The sequence below is a fragment of the Saimiri boliviensis genome, chromosome 1, assembly GCF_048565385.1.
Source record: "Saimiri boliviensis isolate mSaiBol1 chromosome 1, mSaiBol1.pri, whole genome shotgun sequence".
Taxonomy (NCBI): Eukaryota; Metazoa; Chordata; class Mammalia; order Primates; family Cebidae; genus Saimiri; species Saimiri boliviensis.
This window is the reverse complement of record NC_133449.1, coordinates 66,432,381-66,455,695: the sequence shown is the minus strand read 5'-3', so window position 1 is coordinate 66,455,695 and position 23,315 is coordinate 66,432,381. Positions and strand designations below refer to the sequence as shown.

Genomic DNA, 23,315 nt, shown 5'->3' with positions numbered 1-23,315 from the left:
ACCTAATACTTCACATTTGGCAGGGTCTTTGGAATAAAGGGCACTTAGTGTTTGTTGATTTTCAGGAACTCTGCTTTGATTTGACCCTGGGGAGGCTGAGTGCTGATTTCCAATGCTTCCTTTATTGCCTGAGTAAGGAGGCGAATAGGCAGAATAGATTAAACTCTTTTGGGTCTGAATTTCCCTGGGTCCACTGTGTTTTATTCATAAAGAATACATTACTGACATTTTCCCCAAAGAGTGACACTATGTACCCTCTGATTTTGGCCTCAGTGTGCCACGTCCCTCGGATACAGGAGGTACCAAGTTGATTATGCCCATTTCACAGAAAGGAAAAGGGAGGCCTGAGAGTTTGACAGAAACATACATGCTTGTTGGGGCAGAGCCAGGCCTAGAGCCTCCGCCTCTCAACACCAACCAAATGCTGACTCCTTCAGTCTGCACAGCCTTTGGCCCCTGGAGAGGTGGAGGTCTCCTCTCTCTGCTCTCCCAAAATCACCCTTAGGAAAGCCTTGTGGTCCAGAGCAGCCAGCAGCAGAGGGAGGATTGCCAACTCTGCAGGACCCTACTAGACTAGCCCTGTTTCTGAAATGGTCTCTTTCTACCCACTTTCACTTAGGAAGAAGAGTTCATCGATTGGTGGAGCAAATTCTTTGCCTCCATAGGGGAGAGGGAAAAGTGCGGCTCCTACTTGGAGAAGGATTTTGATACCCTGAAGGTGAGGTTCGTCTTCAGTCTGGCAGTCGCTGTGTGCATGTGCTGGGCAGTGGTAGACACAACAGGAATAGAGCTGGTGCAGTAGATCCATTTACATTTGTCTCCTCATTCAGTGTCTGAGGTTGATGAATGCTGCTGGACCAGCTGGGTGAGAAAGCCGCCCACCGATTTACAGCCAGAAGTGAGTGTGGGCTGGGGTAACCAAGTACCAAAGTGTTTAGAGGTGAAATGATCTGCGTTAATGTGCCCCCAGCTCCCCTAAAATCAGGGAGCAAGCTAGATGTTGTGGGTGGCCCCCTGACCAATTTTCAAAATAGTCAACATTATTAATATTGCATGACATTGCAAATGGTTGAAGCTTGGAGATGGGTATGCAGGGATTTGTTGTCCTATTCTGTGTCTTCCAGTGTTATTTGAACTTTTCTGTAATAGAAAATTTGTGTTAAAATAAAAAGAAAGTCAGCTTGGGACTGTACCCCTGACTCCCAACTCCTGCATTTGGGCCAGAAAATTACCTACAAATCTGAAAATACGGGAAACCCTGTTTCTGTGGAAAAAAACAGAAATGAGTCAACCAAATTGTGGTATTTTGAGGAAATTATACAAATATAATTATGCTTTGAAAAAGTAGGCTATTTTTTAAGAAGATAATCAGAGGTGATTCTGAAACTGCTCCTTAAAGGACTAGCATGGTCTCCTGGCTAGGGCTGCCAGTTAAAATTCAGGATGCCCAGTCACATTTGAATTTCAGATTAACAATGAGTAGCTTTTTTTTTTTTTTTTTTTTGAGACGGAGTTTCGCTCTTGTTACCCAGGCTGGAGTGCAATGGCGCGATCTCGGCTCACCGCAACCTCCGCCTCCTGGGTTCAGGCAATTCTCCTGCCTCAGCCTCCTCAGTAGCTGGGATTACAGGCACGCGCCACCACGCCCAGCTAATTTTTTGTGTTTTTAGTAGAGACGGGGTTTCACCATGTTGACCAAGATGGTCTCGATCTCTTGACCTCGTGATCCACCCGCCTTGGCCTCCCAAAGTGCTGGGATTACAGGCTTGAGCCACCACGCCCGGCCCAATGAGTAGCTTTTTAAAATATAAGCATGCTTCAAATATTGCACAGGGCATATTTATTTTAAAATTATTGGTTATGAAACAGGAAAAGTTCCCTATTCCCCTTGCAGGGCATGCAATGGGGATGTGGCTTGCTTCAGTGCCCGCTGCTCAGACCTCTAGGGGAGCATACAGAGGAGCAGGTTGTGGGGCTCCGACTCCACAGCAGTGTCCAGGGGTGAGTGTTTACAGCCGAAGCCCCAGTGGGTGTGTGTTATAGGGTGCGCTTTCAGCTTAGCTGTCGGTAGGCAGCTTGTGTTAGTCAGCTCTTGTGTTATTGCAAAGGCAGAGGGCTTTCTGTATCCCGGGGTTTCTTGCCTTGGTGTACCGAAAGAATTGGATCACACGTGGGCTTGGCGAATGAGTGCAAGGTTTTATTGAGTGGAAGTAGCTCTCAGCAGATTGGGGAGCAAGAAGGGAGATGGAGTGGGAAGGTGGTTTTCCCCTGCAGTTGGGCTGCTCAGCAGCCTGGACTCGCTCCCACCACCCCAACCAAACTCTGCATTGTTCTGCTGGTTGATGGCCTGCCAGCCTGCTGTGGCCTGTTGGTGTGCTCCTACGCCAGTGCGTTCTTTTCGACATCCCGCTGTCCGTGTGTTCTTCTGCTGGTGTGTTCCTCTCCATGGCCGGCCCCTTGTGTCTCTGCCTGCCAGGGTCTCAGGGTTTTTATAGGGCAGGATGGGGAAGTGGCAGGCCAAGATGGTCTTGGGAAGTGCAACATTTGGGCAGGAAAAGAGAAATGCCTGTTCTCCCCTAGGTCTCCGGGCATAGGCCTGGGGGTGGAGCCCTTGCCAGGGACCCCCCTCTAAGCAGTACTTCCCTGTTCCCCTTCTGTATCATTTATTTGAAATTCAGATTTAACTAGGAATTGTATATTTTCACTTACTAAATCTGGCAACACTACTTCTGGCTGGTAAATGGGGGAGACTCTGTACCCTGCAGTGACCTCCCAGGCTTGAAGAGGAGAAAATGAGAGATGGACACAGGCTGTTAGACACATAGGAATGTCCCCAAGAGCCCTTTGAAGGAGACTTGATGAGAGTGAGTTGAAGCTTGTTGGGGTAGCAGGTGGCCTGGGCTTTCAGGTGCTCCTGCTGGTGCAGAGCCTGTGCTAGGCATTCCGGAGGGCAGTTTCCCCAGACAGCAAAAGTTGTCTCTGCTCTATGAGTCTGCCTGGTGAATTGTGCCTGGAGACCTGGCTGCTCAGCGATGAGGCACAGGCAGTAGCAGCCGTGATCCTCAGGCAGCAAGTTCTTCCTTGACTTGGTAGTTGGGTGTGTGAGGTTGGGCAAAGAGACAGAACTATTTGTGTACCAGGAAGAAGGTCTGACACATTAGGTCTGGCATGTGGTCCTGTGGCCTTGCCAAAAGGTCAGACAACCCAAGGAAGAATGAAGACTCCTGCCAGGGTGGCCCATGGCCCACGCCCCTTGCTGCTCCCTCAGGTACGGATGCTGAACTGGCACCCAGCCCTCCCACTTGACCTCTCCGAGGAGGTCTCTGACAGCATCCAAGTGAAAATAGTCTGTCCAAAGCAAAATACGTTCAAACTATTTCTAGGGGGAAACTAGACCTGGAAGAGACACTGGTTCTTTAAGGATAAGTAAATGGAAGAAAGCCAGCACCATCAACATGGGTCTTTGAAAAATAGCCTGCCACATTATGGAGAGAATGGAGGAAAACAGATTTCAGAAATCACTAGCATAGGGGGACGAAACAGCTCATAATCGAAACAGAAAAATATAGGAACAAACGACACAACCAGAAAGCATTAAAAACAGAAGTCATGGCAAACATATAGAAGAAAAATAATAAAACATCTTAATATACCTAAGTAATAAAAATGGATTAAACTCCCCTTTTAAATGATAAGGACTCTTAGACTATATGAAAAGTCAAAATTATTGTACTGTCTTTAACAGACACATCCAAGACCGTACAACTTAGAATGGCTAAAAAATATTTTGGAAGCAACATTTTAGCAAACAAGGTAAATGTAAACAAAAGGAAAACCATTTGAAGTAAAATAGCAAAGGAAACAAAATAGACTGTTTTATGTAAATAAAAGATGTACATCTCAATGAAAAGACCGAAATCTTTATGGATAGAATAGTAAAGCTTAGAAATACTTAAAGCAAAAATGGATAAGAATATATAAACTAATATCTCACACAGATAAAAGCACAAAATGACAGAAATTATTTCATTACACCTTTCTCCTTAACTGAGCAAGCAGACAGATAAGAAGATAAAAGATCTGAGTAACAGGTAACTGCTTTTTAAGCTACATGAAGTTAAAGTTACAGCTTTAAAATAGAGAATAAAAATAATAAAAAAATGGAGACTACATTTTTCTAATGCTCAGAGAATACTTAACAAAATTTGATCACATATTAGTTTTGTAATAAGTTACTAAAAGCAGAAATTGGACAAGACAGATTATAATGCAATAAAATGAGAAATTAATTACAAAAGTTTAAACAAAAAGTTCAACTGCTTAGAAATTTAAAAAATATTTTATTGGGACTTCCAGTATGAACATGGCTGCATAAGTCAGCATTTTTCCTCTTTTCTTTTGGAAATCATTCAAACCCACAAAATCCATTTTCAGAAAAGTTGGAAACAAATAGAAGCCACAGATTTCAAAATATATGTAAGGGCTGCTCAAAGACAACTGAAATTGGTTAGAGGCCACTCAGCAGTAAGTGAATAGAAGATACATCCAAAATAATGGAAGATCTGCTACCAGAGCAGTAGCAGATCTCAGAAAGCCCTAACAAAAATATACTTTCTAATGGAAGAATGTTGATAATTATTTAAGACAGGTGGTGGGTACATGGGGATTTATTATCTATTCTCTTTACTTTTGTGTGTGTTTGAAAACTTTCATAGTAAAGTTTCAAAATACAGTTCCTGAAAGTAATATTTCATCATGAAATATAAATGTTACGTTCTTTGTTTACAACTGTGGATATGGAAACTTTGGAGATAGGTGGAGGCTTATGACAGAAAACTCTTAGACCTGGTTTTATTGAGAGAAGCAGAGATGGAGCTACATGAGAATTATACAAAGGAGCCGTATTTGCAGGAAGCAGTCTGCCTCTGTGGTGGGAACAAAGGAAGTAGCTGGTCTAGGAAAATCCAACTCATTTAGTGAGAAATAATTTTTAAAAATGATGTAACATGAATTCAAAAATCCTGCAAAAAAGAAAATCAAAAGTAAAACTTATCAATAGAAGAGGACATATACCTACTTGAAAAATTTTGTCAAGGAGCAGATGACATGAAATGTGTTGCTGTGAACTTTTTAGAAATGGGGCAGTCAGAATGCAAAACAGAAATTAAAGAAGTCAAAAGATGATGAGATGAGTGATAATTTGCACTGGCAGGTCTCAGGAAAGAAAGAGATAAAAAACATGAAGTTGGGAGGACAAAGAGCAGAATGGCCGTGTGGAACACTATAAAAGTAAGCAAATGAAAATGGAAATAATGAAAAAGTTATAAAGGAACAAAGAGAAAACGACAGATATAGAAGTCAGGGAAAGAAGACCTAATATTTGCATAATTGGAGTCTCTGAGGAAAACAGCGAAAATAGTAAAAAATTTTTAAAAAGTAGTTAAAAATAAAATAGTTGAATATACAACTATTCTATTTCAGTAAGGTTTTACTAAACCACTACTTTTTAAAATTTTTTACTATTTTTAGTGTGTCAGGAAACATTGACGAAGATTGGTCAATCTGAGACATATTCTAATCAAATTATCGTACTTTAGAGATAAAGAAATAATTCTTTGGGTCATACCTCCTTCCCACTCCTTGAAAAGAAAAAAGCAACATTAAGTCATTTAAAATAGGAACTAAATCAAAGTGGCTTCGATTTTTTTCACAACAGCTTTCAATATCCAAAGACAATAAAACACCACTATAAGATTATCAAGGAAAGACAGGGTGACCTGAGAATTATATGTTCAGCCAAGCTGCCCTGCAAGCATAAAGGCTACGGATAATCAGTTACACGTATTCAGGAACTAGGGTAATGTGGTTCCAATCAGCCTGTCTTAAGGGAAGTCCTAGGGGACGAACTTAGGCTAACTGGGAAGTTAACTGGAGAAACCACACAGAGGGCCAGGCATGGTGGCTCATGCTTGTGATCCTAGCACTTTGGAATTACATCCAGCAGGTGGATCATGAGATCAAGAGATTGAGACCATCCTGACCAACATGGTGAAACTCTGTCTCTACTAAAAAAAAATACAAAAATTAGCTGGGTGTGGTGGCATGTACCTGTAGTCCCAGCTACTTGGGAGGCTGAGGCAGGAGAATCACTTGAATCTGGGAGGTGGAGGTTGCAGTGACCCGAGATCGCGCCACTGCACTCCAGCCTGGTGACAGAGTGAGATTCTGTCTCAAAAAACAAAAACAAGACAAAAATCACAACACAAGGACTGGTTGTAGTTCAAGGCTGTAGTGAGCTATGATTGCACCAATGCACTCTAGCCTGGATAGTAGAGCAAGACTTCGTCTCCAAAAAAAAAAAAAAAAAGGTCATATTTTACCCTAGAACCAAAATGACAACAAATGGAAGGGTTAAGGCCTGGTAAGAATGTAAATATCATATATACTGAAAATGCAGAAATGATAAAACTGACAAAAATTAGGTGGAGAAAGACAAAAGAGTATGGAATATACAGTAAGGACACGGATTGCCATATGATAAATACAGTGGACAGATATTATTTGAAATTGGCAAGTCACATAATAGGCATAGAAGTAGGTTACAAGCAAAAGGTATAAAGGTAAATGTTAAGGAAGATATTGCTGTCTAAAACTGGGTAATAGGGAGAAAGAGGGAGATAAAATTGAATTATTTTATTATTGCTATAGTAGGGACCTTATAAATACTACGCCTAAAGACGTAAAGGGCTAAGAATGATCAGAATATATAAATGTGTAGTGATACTAGAACAGAAGCTGAGGTCATCCCAGCTGTCAGAAGAGCTGCACACATGCACCACAGCCTCCTCTCCACATACGGAAAATGGGCCATGCAGTCAAAGATTAAAAAAAAAGACCCTACGAAATGAGGAAATGAGATATAAATACATTACATAATATATAATTATAAAATAAATGTAAAAACAAGACTAAACATCTCTGTCACGTCAATACATGTTGCAGCAGTCATTTCTGAATTAAAACATTTAAATCAGATTTCAAAGCAGAATCTAACTCTCAAATAAAAACATATATAAAATTTGAAAATAAGATTGGGAAAATGTGTACCATGCAAATGAAATGACAGCAGAAGTCGTAATCTTAATATTAAATGAGAGAGTACTCAGGTTTTTAAATGAGACAGAGGATGACACTTTATAATGCTAAATGGTACAATTCCAAGATAAGACAGTTATGAGAATATATGCTAAATAATGTAACATCAATACTTACAAAAAACAACTTACAGGAGACATAGGAAGCAATAGAAACACACTAGTTGGTAGGGGGAGATTTAATTCCCTTCTTTCAGTTCATGTCAGATCAAGGAGACAAAAATGTTAGAGGGGGCCTGGCATGGTGGCTCACGTCTGTAATCCCAGCACTCTGGCAGGCCAGCGTGTGCAGATCACTTGAGGTCAGGAGGTTGACACTAGCCTGGTTAACATAGTGAAACCCCATCTCTACTCAAAATACAAAAATTAGCCAGGCGTGGTGGCACAAGCCTTAATCCCGGCTACTCAGGAGGCTGAGACAGGAGAATCGCTTGAACCTGGCAGGTGGAGGTTTTAGTGAACCAAGATAGCATCACTGCACTCAAGCATGGGTGACAGGGCAAGACTCTGTTTCAAAAAAAGAAAAAAAAAGTCAGAGGTTATAGAAGGCTTGGCATGATTAGTCACCTGATTTAACCCAGTAGCCTGAAAATAAAGGCTACAACTATGGGACTTTTACTAAAATTGACCATGTAACAAGCCATGAAGAAAACTTTAATAAATTTCAAAAAGTGACAATACCACAGACAACATTTTCTGATTGTCATGCAATAAAATTAGAAATTTGTAACAAGATCAAAAGCCCAAAAGGCCTCTTCTTCCTGGAAAATTAAAGAATAACTCAATTTTAACAATTCTTGGGTGAAGGAGAAATACTGACAGAAATCACAGAGCATCTAGGAAACAACAAAACACTACAGATTAGAGCTTAATGGTTATAGTTAAAGTAGCATTCGGAGGAAATTTGTGGCCTTAAGAAATTACATTAATTACAAAAGAATGAAAACTAATTAAGTATCTAACTCTGGGATCAAATAATAAAGGTAAAACTGTAATTACAGAATGCCACAAAAATGAAAGTGAAAACATTATATATCAAAAGAAATGAGGCAATGCCCACACACTAGTGAGCAGAGACAATTTCATATGAGTAAATAATTTCATTATCTGGAAAAACGGACTGAAGTAAGTAAAGCTTCAATTCAAGAAGTAGAAAGAATAATGATGATGAGAAGCCCTTAAAACATTCGGACAAAAAAGGGAAAGAAAAAATAAAAAGGGGAAAAAAAGCACAAAAAATTGGAAAAAAATATAAAGTTGAACTGAAAACTCAAATAATTGGCATTTTGATTGGAAAGAACCTACTAAAATAGATAACTCTCCAGCAAATCTACTTTAGAGACATAGAGAAAACCAAGACAAAATCTGTAAGGAAAATAGGGACATAACAGTAGAGATAATTGGGAGTTAGGACATTTTAGAAAAATTCTAAGTATATTTCTATGTTAACAGATTTGAAAATCTCCTTAAAATGAGATAATGTGAAGGAAAAGAGAAATACTAGAACTGTCTCAAGAAGCAGCAAAAACTATGAAAGAAACAGGAAAATTATCAAAGAATGACCTTCAAAGAGAGAGCTGGAGCCAGGGAATTATGAAATGAATTTCCTAAATTTTCAAATAATAAATAATTCCTCTGCTATATATGCTGTTTTACAGCAGAGAAAATATTAAACTGTAGAAAACTTTGATTTTTATAGAGCTAGAATTACCACCAAAATCTGATAAAGTTCAGCCATATGTATAAATATCATTTATGACATGAATATATATGAAAAATCTTAGAGAAATAATAGCAAATGAAATCTAACCAATAATAAAATAATGTCATGAAAACCAAATTGGCTTTATTCCAGGAATATAAAAAGTTCAAACATTAGGAAATCATGAACAGTATTCATCATATCAGTAGGTAACATTAACAAAGATTATTTCAGTTGGTGCTGAAAAGCATTCAATAAAGTTCAATATCTATTGATGATTTATAAGATCAAGTAACATATTGGAAATAGGAGTTTCCTTAATGTTGAAAAGAACATCTTTGAAGCCAACAACCAACATCCAGCTTTATTAGTTCAGAAAATTTCTTTACTGTGAAAATTGAACCTGTATTTCTCAAGAATGTTACTAAGTGCATTTGTCTGGTGCAAGAGTCCATGGCTTATGGATTGAAGATTACTGAAATGCTCTGTGACTCAGTATAGGTTAAGGTACCGAGTGAAACACTAGGGCCGTCCTTTTGACAGAGACAAGACTCACCATGATCACATTAATGTTATCACCAACGTTGTTCTGAATTTTCTAACCATTACAATGTCAACAAAAAGAAACAGGTCGTTAATTTCAGAAAGGAGAAGACAAAATTATCCCTGTCTCACTGACTTGCTTACTACCTGAAGAGAACCAACTGAAAAATTAGACCATCAGGAGAACCCCTTAAGATGGCAGCAACTATTTAGAAAATCTATTGGAAGAAAAATTCACATTCATAATACCAACAAAAAAAGCTTCATGAGGAATAAACTCAACAGTAAACACCTAGGCTCTGTGTGAAGATGCCTATAAATAATAAAAGCCTGGGGTAAGCTGAGAATCAGATCATGTTCCTGTATTAAAATGTTAATACTATAAAGATACCAATTCCCCTGTTCAAAATTAGTTTTAAGTTTAATGCAAGCCTAACAAAAATTCCAAAGAAACATTTGTTTAGAATGGAACTTCATGTTTTAAAATTTCATCTGGAAGAACATTAGGTAATGAAACAGGTTATGAAGCCACAGTGATTAAAACATGGTATCAGTGAAAAACACACAGATCAGCAGAGCAGACAGAGATCACAAACAGAAGGATGCGTGAGCATTTGACGTATTACACAAGTAATGGGAAAGGGAGAAGTTTAAACAAATATGATGCTTAGATAATTACCTAACCATTTAGCAAAAAATAAATTCTTGCCTCACACTGTGTACCAAATTGAATTGAGTGTTGAATAATCTTGCTATGAAGACATTTTAAGTATAATTCAAAGGCAAATGCTATAAACAAAAAGATCTTTAGATGAGATGTTCTAGAAGTTTCTAGTATGGCTAAAAAATCGTAAATATAAACAAAAATAAGATAACCAAACATGACCATACATATAATATAAACACAAACATAAACATACCATAAATAAAATATCATAAATATAAACATAACTGAAATGCACGTGACAGATTGGGACAAATATTTGATAGACTAAAGGTTAATATGCTTTATAGACCAAGAAGCCTCTCAAATCACCGCAGAACAGAAAACAGACACAAATAGATGGAAAATGTACGGGTGACAAGGATGAGCAGAAGAAATACAAATGGCTGATAAACCCATGCAAGTTTCTCTATTGTTTTTATTATCTCTATTAAATAAATGCAATTAAAAATTCAGCATACCGTCTTCCATCTATCAAATTAACAAAGTTAAAGAAGGGTGAAAATGTACAGTGATGGTGAAAGACAGTCACTGTGTGGGCACTGTGGATACACTAGTACACTGTGGATAGGAGTATATGCATCTACACAGTTTTCCAGAGAGCACTTTGACTGTGCACATCAAAGTTCTTAAAATGTGCATACTCCTTGACCAGGAATTCTTTTTCTAGGAGCTTATCATAAAGATAAATTTAAACAAGTACATAGAACACTTGGAGTTTTTAAAACTCCTATACCCTATAAGTGGTTTAACACTTGGAGTTTTTAAAACTCCTATACCCTATAAGTGGTTTAAAAAAATAATGGTGGCTGGGTCTGGTGGCTCATGTCGATAATCTCTATACTTTGGGAGGCTGAGGTGGGAGGATTGCTTGAGGCCAGGAGTTGGAGACCAGCCTAGGAAACATAGTGAGACCCCATCTTTACAGAAGGTAAAATTAAAAAAAAAAAAAAATTGAAAAACCGAAAAACTAAATGTTAATTATATCTTGTGATACATTTATAAAATTTAATATCATGTTGTCAGTAGGAAGAGTATTATGGATGCATATTTTTTGATCTTTTAAAGATTTTCATGGTACATCATTAGATTAAAAAACAAGTTACAAGCCAGGCACAGTGGCTCACACCTGTAATCCCAGCACTTTGGGAGGATGAAGTGGGAGGATTGCTTGAGTCCAGGAGTTTGAAATCAACTTGGGCAAAAAAAAAAAAAAAGAAGAACAATTAGCTCGGTGTGGTGGCACACCTGCAGTTCCAGCTACAGGAGGCTAAGGTAGGAGGATCATTTGAGCCCTGGAGGTCAAGGCTGCAGTGAGTCATGATTGCGCCACTGCACTCCAGCCTGGGTGACAGAGTGAGACATTTCCCCTCGCTTACCCCCTCCACCCACAAAACAAGCTACAACACAAGTTTGTGTCTTGTGAGTTCATAATTTTGGTTAAAAAATTATATATATAAAGAAGATATATAAAGGACATATACCAAATACTTTCAAATAATTAGTTATTTTTGAGAATCAAAGAATTTAAGACTATTAAATTTTAAAAATATTTCCTTGTGTTTTTCTAAATTTTAAATAACAAGCCTGTATCGCTTACATAATTAAGTATTTATTAGAAAAGAGAACTTGAACTTCAAGGAAGAGACAGAATTTGAGCTGGGCTTAAATGAGAAATAGTATTTAGAAAGATGATTTCAGATGTGAGCGATTTAGCATGTATATTAACCTGTTTAATGTTACTGTTTATTAGGTACATTTTAGCAGCACAATAAAAAAACCTTGCTGTTTTATTAAAGCCTAAGCAATTCCAAAACACTGCTTTAACAGATAATAATCATTGGCTATTTGAGAAAAGACAGGTACATCAATTGAGTTAACACATTTAAAGTGATGCTCAGAAGACATGGTTAGCTTGGTATTTGATACCATTGTCATTGGATATCCTGTACGTGAACCATTAATTTTCCAGACATTTGTCACAGTCTTCAAATAAAATGTCAGTCCACTCTTTTGTTCATTCATAATCTTTTTATTTAAAAAAACGTGCTGTCCATGTCTCTGACGACTCTCAGGTACTTAGAATATTTGATTAACCAGAAAACCTGTTCCCTAATGGAGCTGAACAAATATCCCTTTTGCCCCCTTCCCCTGGACTTTTCTGTCTACCTCCTCCTCTGCTCCTCCCTGGCTCCCTCTGTGACCTCTCTACCTCTCCAACCCTGCACTTTTCTTTGCCTTCATTCCTTTATTATTATTTTTTTGGTCATTTTCCCTCCTTGTCCTCTTCTCTCTTTCTTCCCTCTCTTTGTTCACTCTCATACTGTTGTGTTTCCCTCCTTCTCTTGTTTCCTCTTCCTTTGTTGTTGCTCTACTTTCTTTCTCTTGTCCCCTCCTCTAAACCCCAATGCATGGCAGGTCTATGACACACAACTGGAGAAAGTGGAGGCCTTTGAGGGCCTGTCTGACTTTTGTAACACCTTCAAGCTGTACCGGGGCAAGACGCAGGAGGAGACAGAAGATCCATCTGTCATTGGCGAATTTAAGGTAAATCCTTGAGGACATGTCCCTAACCCAGGTAGGCCTAAGACTATGGTGTCAGAGCAATAAGTGAAGGGGAGGGGTCGTAACCACAGCAGTGACCCTGGTGCTGATGTTGGTAACTCTGTGAGTAACAGAGATGGTGATGGTAATGCCACCAACAAAGAATCTGACTGTGGTGCTGGGATGGTGTTGGGCTTGGTGGTCTCGGTGGTGGTGACTCTGGTAGAGATGAGAGTAATAGTCATGATGATGATTGTGTTGGTGACAATTACATTAGTTTGGTTTTAGTCTGTGTTAAAGACACACCCAAAACTGGGAAGAAAGATATTTAATTGAACTTACAGTTCCACATGGCTGGCAAGGCCTTGGAATCATGGCGGGAGGTGAAAGGCAGTTCTCACATGGCAGCAGCAAGAGAAAATGAGGAAGAAGCAAAAGCAGAATCCCTTGATAAACCCATCAGATCTCGTGAGACTTATTTACCATCACAAGAATAGCACAGGAAAATGGCCTCCATGATTCCATTACCTCCTCCTGGGTTCCTCCCACAACACATGGGAATTCTGGGAGATACAATTCAAGTTGAGATTTGGGTGGGGACATAGCCAAACCATGTCATTTCAACCCCTGACCCCTCTAAATCTCATGTTCTCACATTTTAAAACTGATTATGCCTTCCCAATAGTTCCTTAAAGTCTTTACTCATTTCAGCATTAACCCAAAAGTCTCATTTGAGACAAGGCAAGTTCCTTCCACCTATGAGCCTGTAAAATCAAAAGCAAGCTAGTTACTTTCTAGATACAATGGGAGTGCAGGTTAGGTAAATACATCTGTTCTAAATGGGAGAAATTGGCCACAACAAAAAGGTTATAGGGCCCATACAAGTCCGAAATCCAGTGGGGAGTCAAATTTTAAAGCTCCAAAATGATCTCCTTTGACTCCAGACCTCACATCCAGCTCATGCTGATGCAAAAGGTAGGTTCCCATGGTATTGGGCAGCTCCTTTTCTGTGGCTTTGTAGGGTACAGTTTCGCTTCTGGTTGATTTCATGGGCTGGCATTGAGTGTCTATGGCTTTTCCAGGTGTACGGTACAAGCTATCAGTGGATCTACCATTGTAGGTTCTGGAGGGTGGTGGCCTTCTTCTTACAGCTCCATTAGGTAGTGCTCCATATGTGGGGCTCAGAACCCCCAGATTTCCCTTCTGTACTGCCCTAGCAGACGTTCCCCAGAGGGTCCTGCGTCTGCAGCAAACTTTTGCCTAGGCATCCAGGCATTTCCATACATCTTCTGAAATCTAGGTGGAGGTTCCCAAACCTCATTTCTTGACTTCCATGCACCCACAGGCTCAACACCACCTGGAAGCTGCCAAGGCTTGGGGATTCCACCCTCTGAAGCAATAGCCCAAGCTATACATTGACCCCTTTCAGCTACAGCTGGAGCAGCTGGGACACAGGGCACCAAGTCCCTAGGCTGCACACAGCATGAGGACACTGGGCCAGGCCCACGAAACCACTTTTTCCTCCTGGGCCTCTGGGCCTCTGGGCCTGTGATGGGAGGGGCTGCCATGAAGATCTCTGACCTGGCCTGGAGACATTTTCCCTATGGTCTTGGGGATTAACATTAGGCTCTTTGCTACTTATGCAAATTTCTGTAGCCAGCTTGAATTTCTTCTCAAAAAATGGTTTTTCTTTGATTCTTGTAATGGCTGCTTCCTGGAAGTTAGTGTCATGTGGAACCTCTTAATCTCAGCATCCAGAGCTCCAGGAAGGGAAAATTTCAAGTCAGATAGAATTCTATATATACCATTTCTTTGGAATTTTCAGCGTTCAAGATTCCAACATCATGACCTCAGTTTGAACACAGTTGTCCTTAGTCCTCATGCCACTGCATCAGATCTCATGAGACTTACTCATTATCACAAGACTGGCACAGCTCCCATGATTCAATTTTCTCCTCCTGGGTTCCTCCCACAACACGTGGGAATTCTGGGAGATACAATTCAATTTGAGATTTGGGTGGGGACAAAGCCAAACATGTCAACAATGATGATAAAAATGAGTTAACCCCCTTTCTTCTTTACAGGGCCTCTTCAGAATTTATCCCCTCCCAGAAGACCCAGCCATCCCCATGCCCCCAAGACAGTTCCACCAGCTGGCTGCCCAGGGACCACAGGAGTGCTTGGTCCGCATCTACATTGTCCGAGCATTTGGCCTGCAGCCCAAGGACCCCAATGGGAAGGTAACTTTCCTAGAACCCTTAACTCCCCCAGAGTAGCAGGCTTAGGTACAGATGGCCTGCAGAACCTGGACACAAACTCTGCCTCAGGGAGTTCATAGTAGGTTGGGAAACACACAAACAAAACTGAGAGGTGCCTGGATGGAGTTCTGTTAAGCACAAAGTGCTCTAGAAGGTCAGGAAAGGTCAATGTCAGTACAGGACTTTGGGAAAATGGGGAAGGCTTCCTGGAAGGACTAGGACTCTTAGGATAGATGAGATTTTGACAGACTGGGAGGGAGAAGAAAATAGTGTTTTAAGAGGGGTCAAAGCATAGGCAAAGGTTTGAAAGAAAATTGCTTAATGTGTGTCTAGAACAGGAATAAGGCATAGAGATAAGTAAGGCCGAAGGTGTAGGTTGGGACTCTCAGTGGTGAGTGGGGAGGAGTGATGGGGGAGAGGGGCAGGGTTAGTGACTGCCGTGCCTAGTCCTGGTGGAGTCCCAGGCAAGAGGGAATGCTGGTAATGCTCATCCTGTCTTTATTTAAAATTTTGATATTTTGTTTATCATGGACTATCGACATTGATTTTAATTTTTAAAATATTGCATTAAAATACTGTTTATCTTGATCACTGTTTTGGCCCTTCGTTACATTTTGTGCCCAACGCAAGTGCCTAAGCTGTTTGCCTTTAATCATTGCCTGAGATAGAGAGGGGAGACTTGAAGGAGGGAAGGAGTCTGGCATTATGGGTAGATGGCAGGGGTGGGAGGCGAAAGAAATGTTGGGAGGAGAAAGAAAGAGGAAAGACGAGAGGCAAGGATGAGGCCTCATGCGTGTTTACAGGCTTGAGGCTGGGTCCCCTCTTGTCTCATTAGGTAGGTTTAGGCCTAGTGTGTGCCCTTCAGGTGGTGGGTGGAAGCCTGGTGTCCCATCCCTGGAGCCCCACCTTTCAAGGGGTGGGACAGAGTAGTCCTTAGCCTGGGCACCACTGCTAGCCTCCAAAGTGTGGTCATGGCCAGCAGGTTGGTTTATATGCTCGAAGCCTTCTCGATGCCAGACTAACCTTGGGCACTCTGCAGCCCTAGCCACTGGGCCACTGCTGAGGGGTGCTGGTGCTTGCAGGAAGCATGGGGGGTGACCTCCCTGGGCTAGCCTAGGCTGCCATAGGCTGACTGCCCCTCTCCTTTTTCATATGCTTAAGTAGAGGTCGCAGAGAGGAACCCAGCCTGGCCTCGTCATGTGTGTAATACAGAATGTTGTGTTTCCACTAAGGGCCTGGCCTCTCCCAGTGGAGCAGTAGACTGGGAGTATGAAGGGCTCAGGCGCCCATTCCCACTGCTGGAGCCAAGGCCAGAAGCCCGTGTCAGGGGCCAAGTGGAGTGCTGTGGTGTGTAGGACAGGCCCTGTCCTGGCAGGACACAGCCCGCATCTCAGCTTCCTGAGGGCTGCTCCCTCATCCCATCCAGAGGCAAGTACTCACAAAGCCCCAAAGACATGTTGGGACAGTGATTTCACAGAAACATTTTGTCTCCTCCTCCAGTGTGATCCTTACATCAAGATCTCCATGGGGAAGAAATCAGTGAGTGACCAGGATAACTACATCCCCTGCACGCTGGAGCCTGTATTTGGAAAGTAAATTGGGGCATCTTGGGTCTTGGGGTGGAGGACCCAGACAGGATGACATACAGTCTAGTGGGGGAGTTGCAGCTGGCACTGTGAAGTCTCTACCTCCTGGAGCAAAACTGTATTCCTTAAATCTTGCATGTCTATAGTGGCATAGCATCGGCTAGCTCTTCTTTAGCTGCGAAAGACTTGGTCCCAGCAGAAGCTCCTGGTTAAACACTAAACAATTACCTCTAAGATCAGAAATCTACATGACCTGAGCCCAGGAGTTTGAGACCAGCCTGGGCAACATAGCAAGACCCCATCTCTATAAAAAATAAAAAAACTTAGCCAGGCATGATAGCACGCCTGGGGTCTGAGCTACTTGGGAGGCTGAGGTAGGAGGTGTAACCTCAACTCCCTTGAGCTTAGGAGTTTGAGGTTACAGTGATCTGTGATAACACTACTGCACTCCGCCTGGGTGACAGAGCAAGACCCTGTCTGAAAAGAAAAAAAAAAAAAAAGGAAAAGAAATCTACATGAAAGCTCAGAAGATGCATTTGCCAATTCTTCTTCTTCTTCTTTTTATTTTTTTTCAAGATAAACTTTTGCTTTGGAATAATTGTAGATTTATTGAACAGTTACAGAGATGGTGCAGAATTTCCATATACCCTTTACTCAATTTCCCCCCGCTGATAACATCTTAACCTAATCATGGGACATTTGTCAAAATGAAGAAATCGTCTTTGGTGCATTATGATTAACCAAACTCTAGACTTTTTTTTTTTTTTTTTTTTTAGGATTTCATCAGTTTTCCCACTAATGTCCTTTTACTAATGTCTCGGTATATGAAATCTGGTATATGTCATTGCATTTAGTAATGAGTTCTCTGTAAGTGTCCCACATGTGTCTGTAGCAAGAGCTACAGCAGGCATCCCCAAACTTTTTACAGAGGGGGCCAGTTCACTGTCCCTCAGACCATTGGAGGGCCACCACATACTGTGCTCCTCTCACTGACCACCAATGAAAGAGGTGCCCCTTCCTGAAGTGCGGCGGGGGGCCGGATAAATGGCCTCAGGGGGCCGCATGCGGCCCGCGGGCCATAGTTTGGGGACACCTGAGCTAGAGGAACAATGTAGACCCAAGATAGTCAAATGATTCCTGAAATCTAAGGACAAGGAAAGGAAGAATCGAGGCCCATTGCATGGAGGCAGCTCCTAGGCATCCTGAGTTGCTCTTTGGATGTGAGCTTGTTTAGGCCAGAGGGGGAGGACGCAGACGGAGGGTGGTGGCTGTTTCTCTGGCACCTGCAGGAGAAGACGCCTGCTGTTCTGATGCCGACAAGTCACCTATTGCATGTATAAACTGGAATCTGCTGAGTTAGTTGTGGTCACTCACCCTGCAGTGAGGACCCAATCTCCATGGGGAAATGCAGCTTTTGAAGGTGAACCAGCCCTGGCCAGTGATGAGCCCCGACCAAGCGGGGATTGGAGGGAAGTGGTAGGTGGGAGAGAGGAACTCTGTACGGTGAGCTCCAGGTGCTGGCGCAGGGCTTCAGGCTAGTGGTGATGGGGCAGTGGGCAGGGCCTGTTCCACAGTGGGTGGGCGCGTGTCAGGGTTCAGGGGAGACAGGGGAGCCAGTGTAGGAACACACCCCTCCCATGCTTGTTTCCCCATCTCCCCCCAGTCCTGGCCAAGCCGGTCCGCCTTGTGCTTCAAGCCTCCCTCAGATCACAACAGAAACTCTTCCGTTTTGTAACCCGTGTGTCAGACAAACATCATGCATGAGGTGGAATCAAAGCACAACTTCGTTTTTGGCATCGTGTATTCCATGGTGTTACCTTCTCCTCTCCCCTGCAGAAACTGACAGGCAGGTGGCTTTTCTGCTCATGTGGAGCTCAGCCACTTTATCTCACAAACCCACAATCTCAGGCCATAACCTGTCATCCATTTGTATGGAATCCTGAGCTTCCTGAGGCTCTAGGGGAGTGTGTCCCCTTTTTGGGTGCAGCTATGTGTGTATACAGGTGTGTGTCTGTGTATGTCTGTGTATATGTGTGTATTTGTGTGTGTGTATTTGCATATATGTGTGTCTGTATATGTGTGTGTATGTATGCATGTGTGTGTATGTGTGTTTATTCATATGTATGTGTGGGGTGTGTATATATATGTGTGTATGTGTATGTGTATATGTGTGTGTATGTGCATGTATGTGTAGATGTATTTATGTATGTGTGTATGTTCATGTGTATGTGTATGTGTGTATGTGCATGTGTGTGTAGGTGTGTGTGTGTATTTATGTATGTGTGCATGTTCATGTGTGTGTAGGTGTGTGTGTGTATGTGTATGTGTGTCTGTGTCCCTGTGTGTGTGTGTGTGTAGGGAAGGAGGGGCCCTGCCTTCCTCCATTCCTGGGTCTAGTGTTTCTCCCTTCCTGCTCTGGCTGACCTCTGAGCTTCTAATTCCTGTAGAATCAGGGCTAGAGAGAGGGCCCTGTCCCAGGTGCTCACCACACCTGTCATCCGGGCAGTCTCTGAACAGCAGATGCCGAAAGCCGACTTATTTTCCTGTGCGCGCTTTCCAGAGATTCCTCAGAGAGCCCCCCATGAGCCCTCCCACTGCACCTCCTGGGATATGGCAGATGCTGCGTCCCTTTAGCTGCTGTCCCTGGCCCCTGGTTCTCAGATGGTCCACTCCACAATCTCTCACTGCTGTAACTCTTCGGGGGTGCCACAGGCAGGATTCAGAGCAGTTCCAGTCTGGCCTCATAGTGGTCTCGTCTCCTCCCAGGAAGTCCTTGCGTTCCTTGCCCAGGCATGGGCCAGAGCACAGCTCCTCCCAAATGTGGCCCCTACCCTCCTTCTCCCTGCCACAAGCTGCTTTAGCTTTCCTGAGTGTGCGCCAGGTGCCAAGCTTGTGTCTCCCATTTTAGGGGGAGAAGGGAGAATACCCCTGCCTTTGATGCCCATGGTAGGTGGGGATCTCAGATACAGCAGGAGCTTTTGCCAAAGAAATATTTTCACAAATTCTCCCTCCATCCCCTCCCAGAAGTGAGTGTGAAGAGTCTGGAGAGCGGGTCTGAAACCACTCATTAGTAAATTCCGAAGCTCTGGATCCTGGCTCTGGAGTTTCACATCTTGTATCTCTGGTCTCCTGGTCGTGGTCAAAGCTTCAGTTTCAATGTGCTTTTCCAATTCATTCTTTCATTCTGTGGTCCATCAGGCAGGCACCTGCCTTATACCTAGCACGGTTTATTTGGGAAAGTCCTGTCCCCTCTCCCCCAACGCACACACTCAGGCCCAGTACAGCAGTGCTGTGGGTGGTTGTGCCTGTAAGAGCTACAGGGGTTCCAAGGAAGGAAGACTCCCTGGGGTAGTTTTGAGCTTTTGCCCTGCCTTGCCCTGCCCTGCCTCTCCCTTGGGTGTCCCATGTCGGGTGACATCAGAAATCTGCCTCTCGTGTAGGATGTTTGAGCTGACCTGCACTCTGCCTCTGGAGAAGGACCTGAAGATCACTCTCTACGACTATGACCTCCTCTCCAAGGATGAAAAGATCGGTGAGACGGTCATCGACCTAGAGAACAGGCTGCTGTCCAAGTTTGGGGCTCGCTGTGGACTCCCACAGACCTACTGTGTGTACGTGGATGGGGGCTGGCTGCTTCTCTGACAACATACCACCTTGGTCTACTGAGCACTTACCATGTGCCAGCCCTGGGCTTAGCACTTCCTAGCCATTCTCTCATTGAGTCTAGTGGGAGCCCTATCCCCACTCCGCAGATGAAGAAACTGAGACCCAGAGATGTTTTTGGTTGTAAGCAATAACCTTGAACCAAGAACCTGGCTCATCACGTTGTTATAATCCAGTTCTCTGTAATGCACACAGAAGGCCTAGAGAGGGCTTGGCACCTGGAAAGGGAGAGAGGGAAGGAAGGAAGCAGGGGAGACAGATGGGAGGACACATGTGCCGCAGCTGGCCCGAAGAGGAATTCTGTGATCGTTTGTCAGGGGAATGCATGTGTGGACAGCACCCTCTTCCCATCATCTCGAGTCTTGTCTGGGTCTGATTCTCTAACTCTGGAAATTGAAAACATTTAAGTTGCAGTTCCACACTTAAACGAGTCCTTTTCTCTCTGAGCCTCCATTTCTCCCTCTGTAAAATGGGGTTGCCCAGTCACAGTGAGCGATCAGATAGGGCACCCACGAAAAAGCAAAGGGTGGGCAGTGCTGTGCATGGGGGTACACTGGTCCCCGCATGCCCCTCGTCAGTGTCCTTGAAGCATCTCGTCTATGTCTTGTGCTTGGTCCTCAGCTCTGGACCGAACCAGTGGCGGGATCAGCTCCGCCCCTCCCAGCTCCTTCACCTCTTCTGCCAGCAGCGCAGAGTCAAGGCGCCCGTGTACCGCACAGACAGTGTGATGTTTCAGGATAAAGAATACTCCATTGAAGAGATAGGTGAGCTGGCACGTGACCCCAAACCATGGTGGGCTCTTGCTGTACCCCTTCCTTTCTCACCAGACCCTCTGCTACCATAAAGGACCCAAGCGGACGTAATCCACATCAGCAGGCTGTGGGCAGCACAGATGGGCTTCACTTGCACTTGGCACTTTTAGGACCAGCACTGACCTGTGATGTCACTGTGAGAATTAGAGGTCAGGGCACAGCCAGGGTCAGAGTGCATTCCAAGGCCAGGTTGGGGCCCGTCTGAGGGCAAGAGCAGAGGTGAGTCTGAAGCCAGTGTCAAGGTTAGAGTTAGGCTCAGTCTCTTTCTGGCGTTGGCGGCTCTGACTCTGGGTGGAGTTTGGGATACAGTCCACTTCTAAGAAACAGTTTTCTACTTAAATTGCACCAGCTTGGCAGCTTGACCTTGATGATGCCTTCCAAGCTCCTCACCCGCAGCCCATGCATCTAAAGGATCCCAAAGCAGGCAGGAGGCCTTGCAGTGCCCCACCCTGCTCCCGGTTCTGCCCAGCACTCCTGGCGGAGAATCCCACCACATGCTCTCCGTGTGTCTGAGATGCCCGCAGGCCTGCATCACCCACTCAGAACAGCTCAGACTCCCCAGAGGTGTTTACAGGCCCAGCTGGCCCCTCGCCTTCTGGTTGCTTCAGAGATGTTTGATGTCAGAGCTGGTGCCAAGGTTATAAAAGGGAAATGATGGCTTTGATGCCCCCATCCCCTACCCCCTCCTCCTTCTCATTCTGTTTTCCTGACTCCCAGGTCACGGCACAGCCAGGCTTGGCCATAAGGCACTCCCCAGCCCCCTTCATTCCCTTTTCCTGTAGAATGTGCATCTGTTTTTGAGGGAGTCTCATTTCCTTCTACTAGTCTGTGAGCAGCTTCAGCACAGGGCCATGGCTCGTGGTCACAGAGTCATAAGAAACAAAAGCCAGAAAGCTAGAGATGGTGAGGTCCGACATCTGCCTGCCTTTACACAGGAGGCTGGGCTGGTAAGACCAAGAGTGGCAAACCACCTGCCCAGTGCCACCCAGTCGGCTAGGGGCCGAGCCAGGGTCCTGGCTTGGTGTGCCTTCCGAGGTGCCATGCCTCTTCCTTTGGGGCCCATCCTGAGATGGGGAGGGCAGGTCTGATGGGGAACACATGTGTGTGTACATATGGGTATACATGGCATCTCAGGGGCAGGACTACCCCGTGCCTTCTCCCCATCTGTGGCATCAGTTTTTGACCCATCTTCTAGCAAGGAGGCACTGTACCTGGGAAGCACCTGGGGCAGGAAGAGGTGTTCATGCCAGTCATGCACCGTTCCTGAGTGAGCACGTGATCTCAGCTGCCCTGCTGCTAGCCGTGTGCTCTCTGTGCCTCAAATTTCTCATCTATTAAAATGGGGAAAATCACAGCATTTAGCTTCTAGGCGCCTTATGAAGATGAAATATGTCAATATCTTGAAGAATAGTGCCTGGCATGTGGTTCCTGCTCTAGAAATATTTGCTGTTATTGGTATTATTTTAGCTACTGCTGCTAACGGAACAACTGACATGAATGAGAGCATAATACTCACAGCACTAAGATGCCAGACTTAGGGGTAAAGGTTGCTGAGGCTTAGAGTTGGGAGCAGTCAGGGAGGGCTTCCTAGAAGAGGTGAGCTTTGGAAACGGGAAGGATTTGTATGGTGGAAAATAGGAAGAAAACTTTATAGAACAGGCTTGGTAGAAATGATGGCAATGGGGACTCTGAATGTTAAGCCTGGAGCTCATGGACAGCAAGATTTCCCCTACAGAAAGTGAGACATGAGGACCAGAACAAGTGCATCTGGGCTGGGGGTGAGGCTGTGGGGGTTAGGGGCTCCCCATGAGCCTCAGGTAGCCCTGCTCAGCCTGCTCCCTGGGCAGCCCCATCATCTCTCGCTTCCCCAGCTCCTGCAACTTTTCTGTCTTCTCTCTGGCGCAGAGGCTGGCAGGATCCCAAACCCACACCTGGGCCCGGTGGAGGAGCGTCTGGCTCTGCACGTGCTTCGGCAGCAGGGCCTGGTCCCGGAGCACGTGGAGTCTCGGCCCCTCTACAGCCCCCTGCAGCCGGACATCGAGCAGGTAGAACCTTGACCCTTGGGCCCCAGAGTCCTCGAACTCCAGATAGCCCCAACCCCAGGAGGGCCAGTGGGGACCTTGGGATTTGGTCAATCCCCCCTTGACCCATCTCTTCACAGTCCAAGTGCAGCCACGGTTGGCCTGGGAGGGGCTCTATAGGGCTTGGCTTCCCCTGGCTGCCTCCATCCCTCAGGGCCTATGAAATGAGTCTAACTCTCCCCCCTCACCCCTGTAGGCCTGGCCTCCAACCTCTCCTTGTCATCCTGAAGCCTTGCTCTTTCAGCCTG

General features: G+C 44.1%; 1 protein-coding gene across 22 annotated transcripts in view; it reads left to right on the top strand.

Moving 5' to 3' along the window:
* DYSF (dysferlin) overlaps positions 1 to 23,315 on the top strand; it is a 231,458-nt gene that overhangs the window by 187,147 nt on the left and 20,996 nt on the right. For all 22 annotated transcript variants that reach the window (XM_003922617.4, XM_003922619.4, XM_003922620.4 and 19 more), the window contains 7 exons: positions 620 to 718; positions 12,542 to 12,670; positions 14,752 to 14,907; positions 16,426 to 16,517; positions 19,952 to 20,122; positions 20,796 to 20,938; positions 22,892 to 23,031. In XM_003922617.4, coding sequence (XP_003922666.3) covers positions 620 to 718; positions 12,542 to 12,670; positions 14,752 to 14,907; positions 16,426 to 16,517; positions 19,952 to 20,122; positions 20,796 to 20,938; positions 22,892 to 23,031 — 930 coding nt within the window. The remainder of the gene's footprint in view (positions 1 to 619; positions 719 to 12,541; positions 12,671 to 14,751; positions 14,908 to 16,425; positions 16,518 to 19,951; positions 20,123 to 20,795; positions 20,939 to 22,891; positions 23,032 to 23,315) is intronic.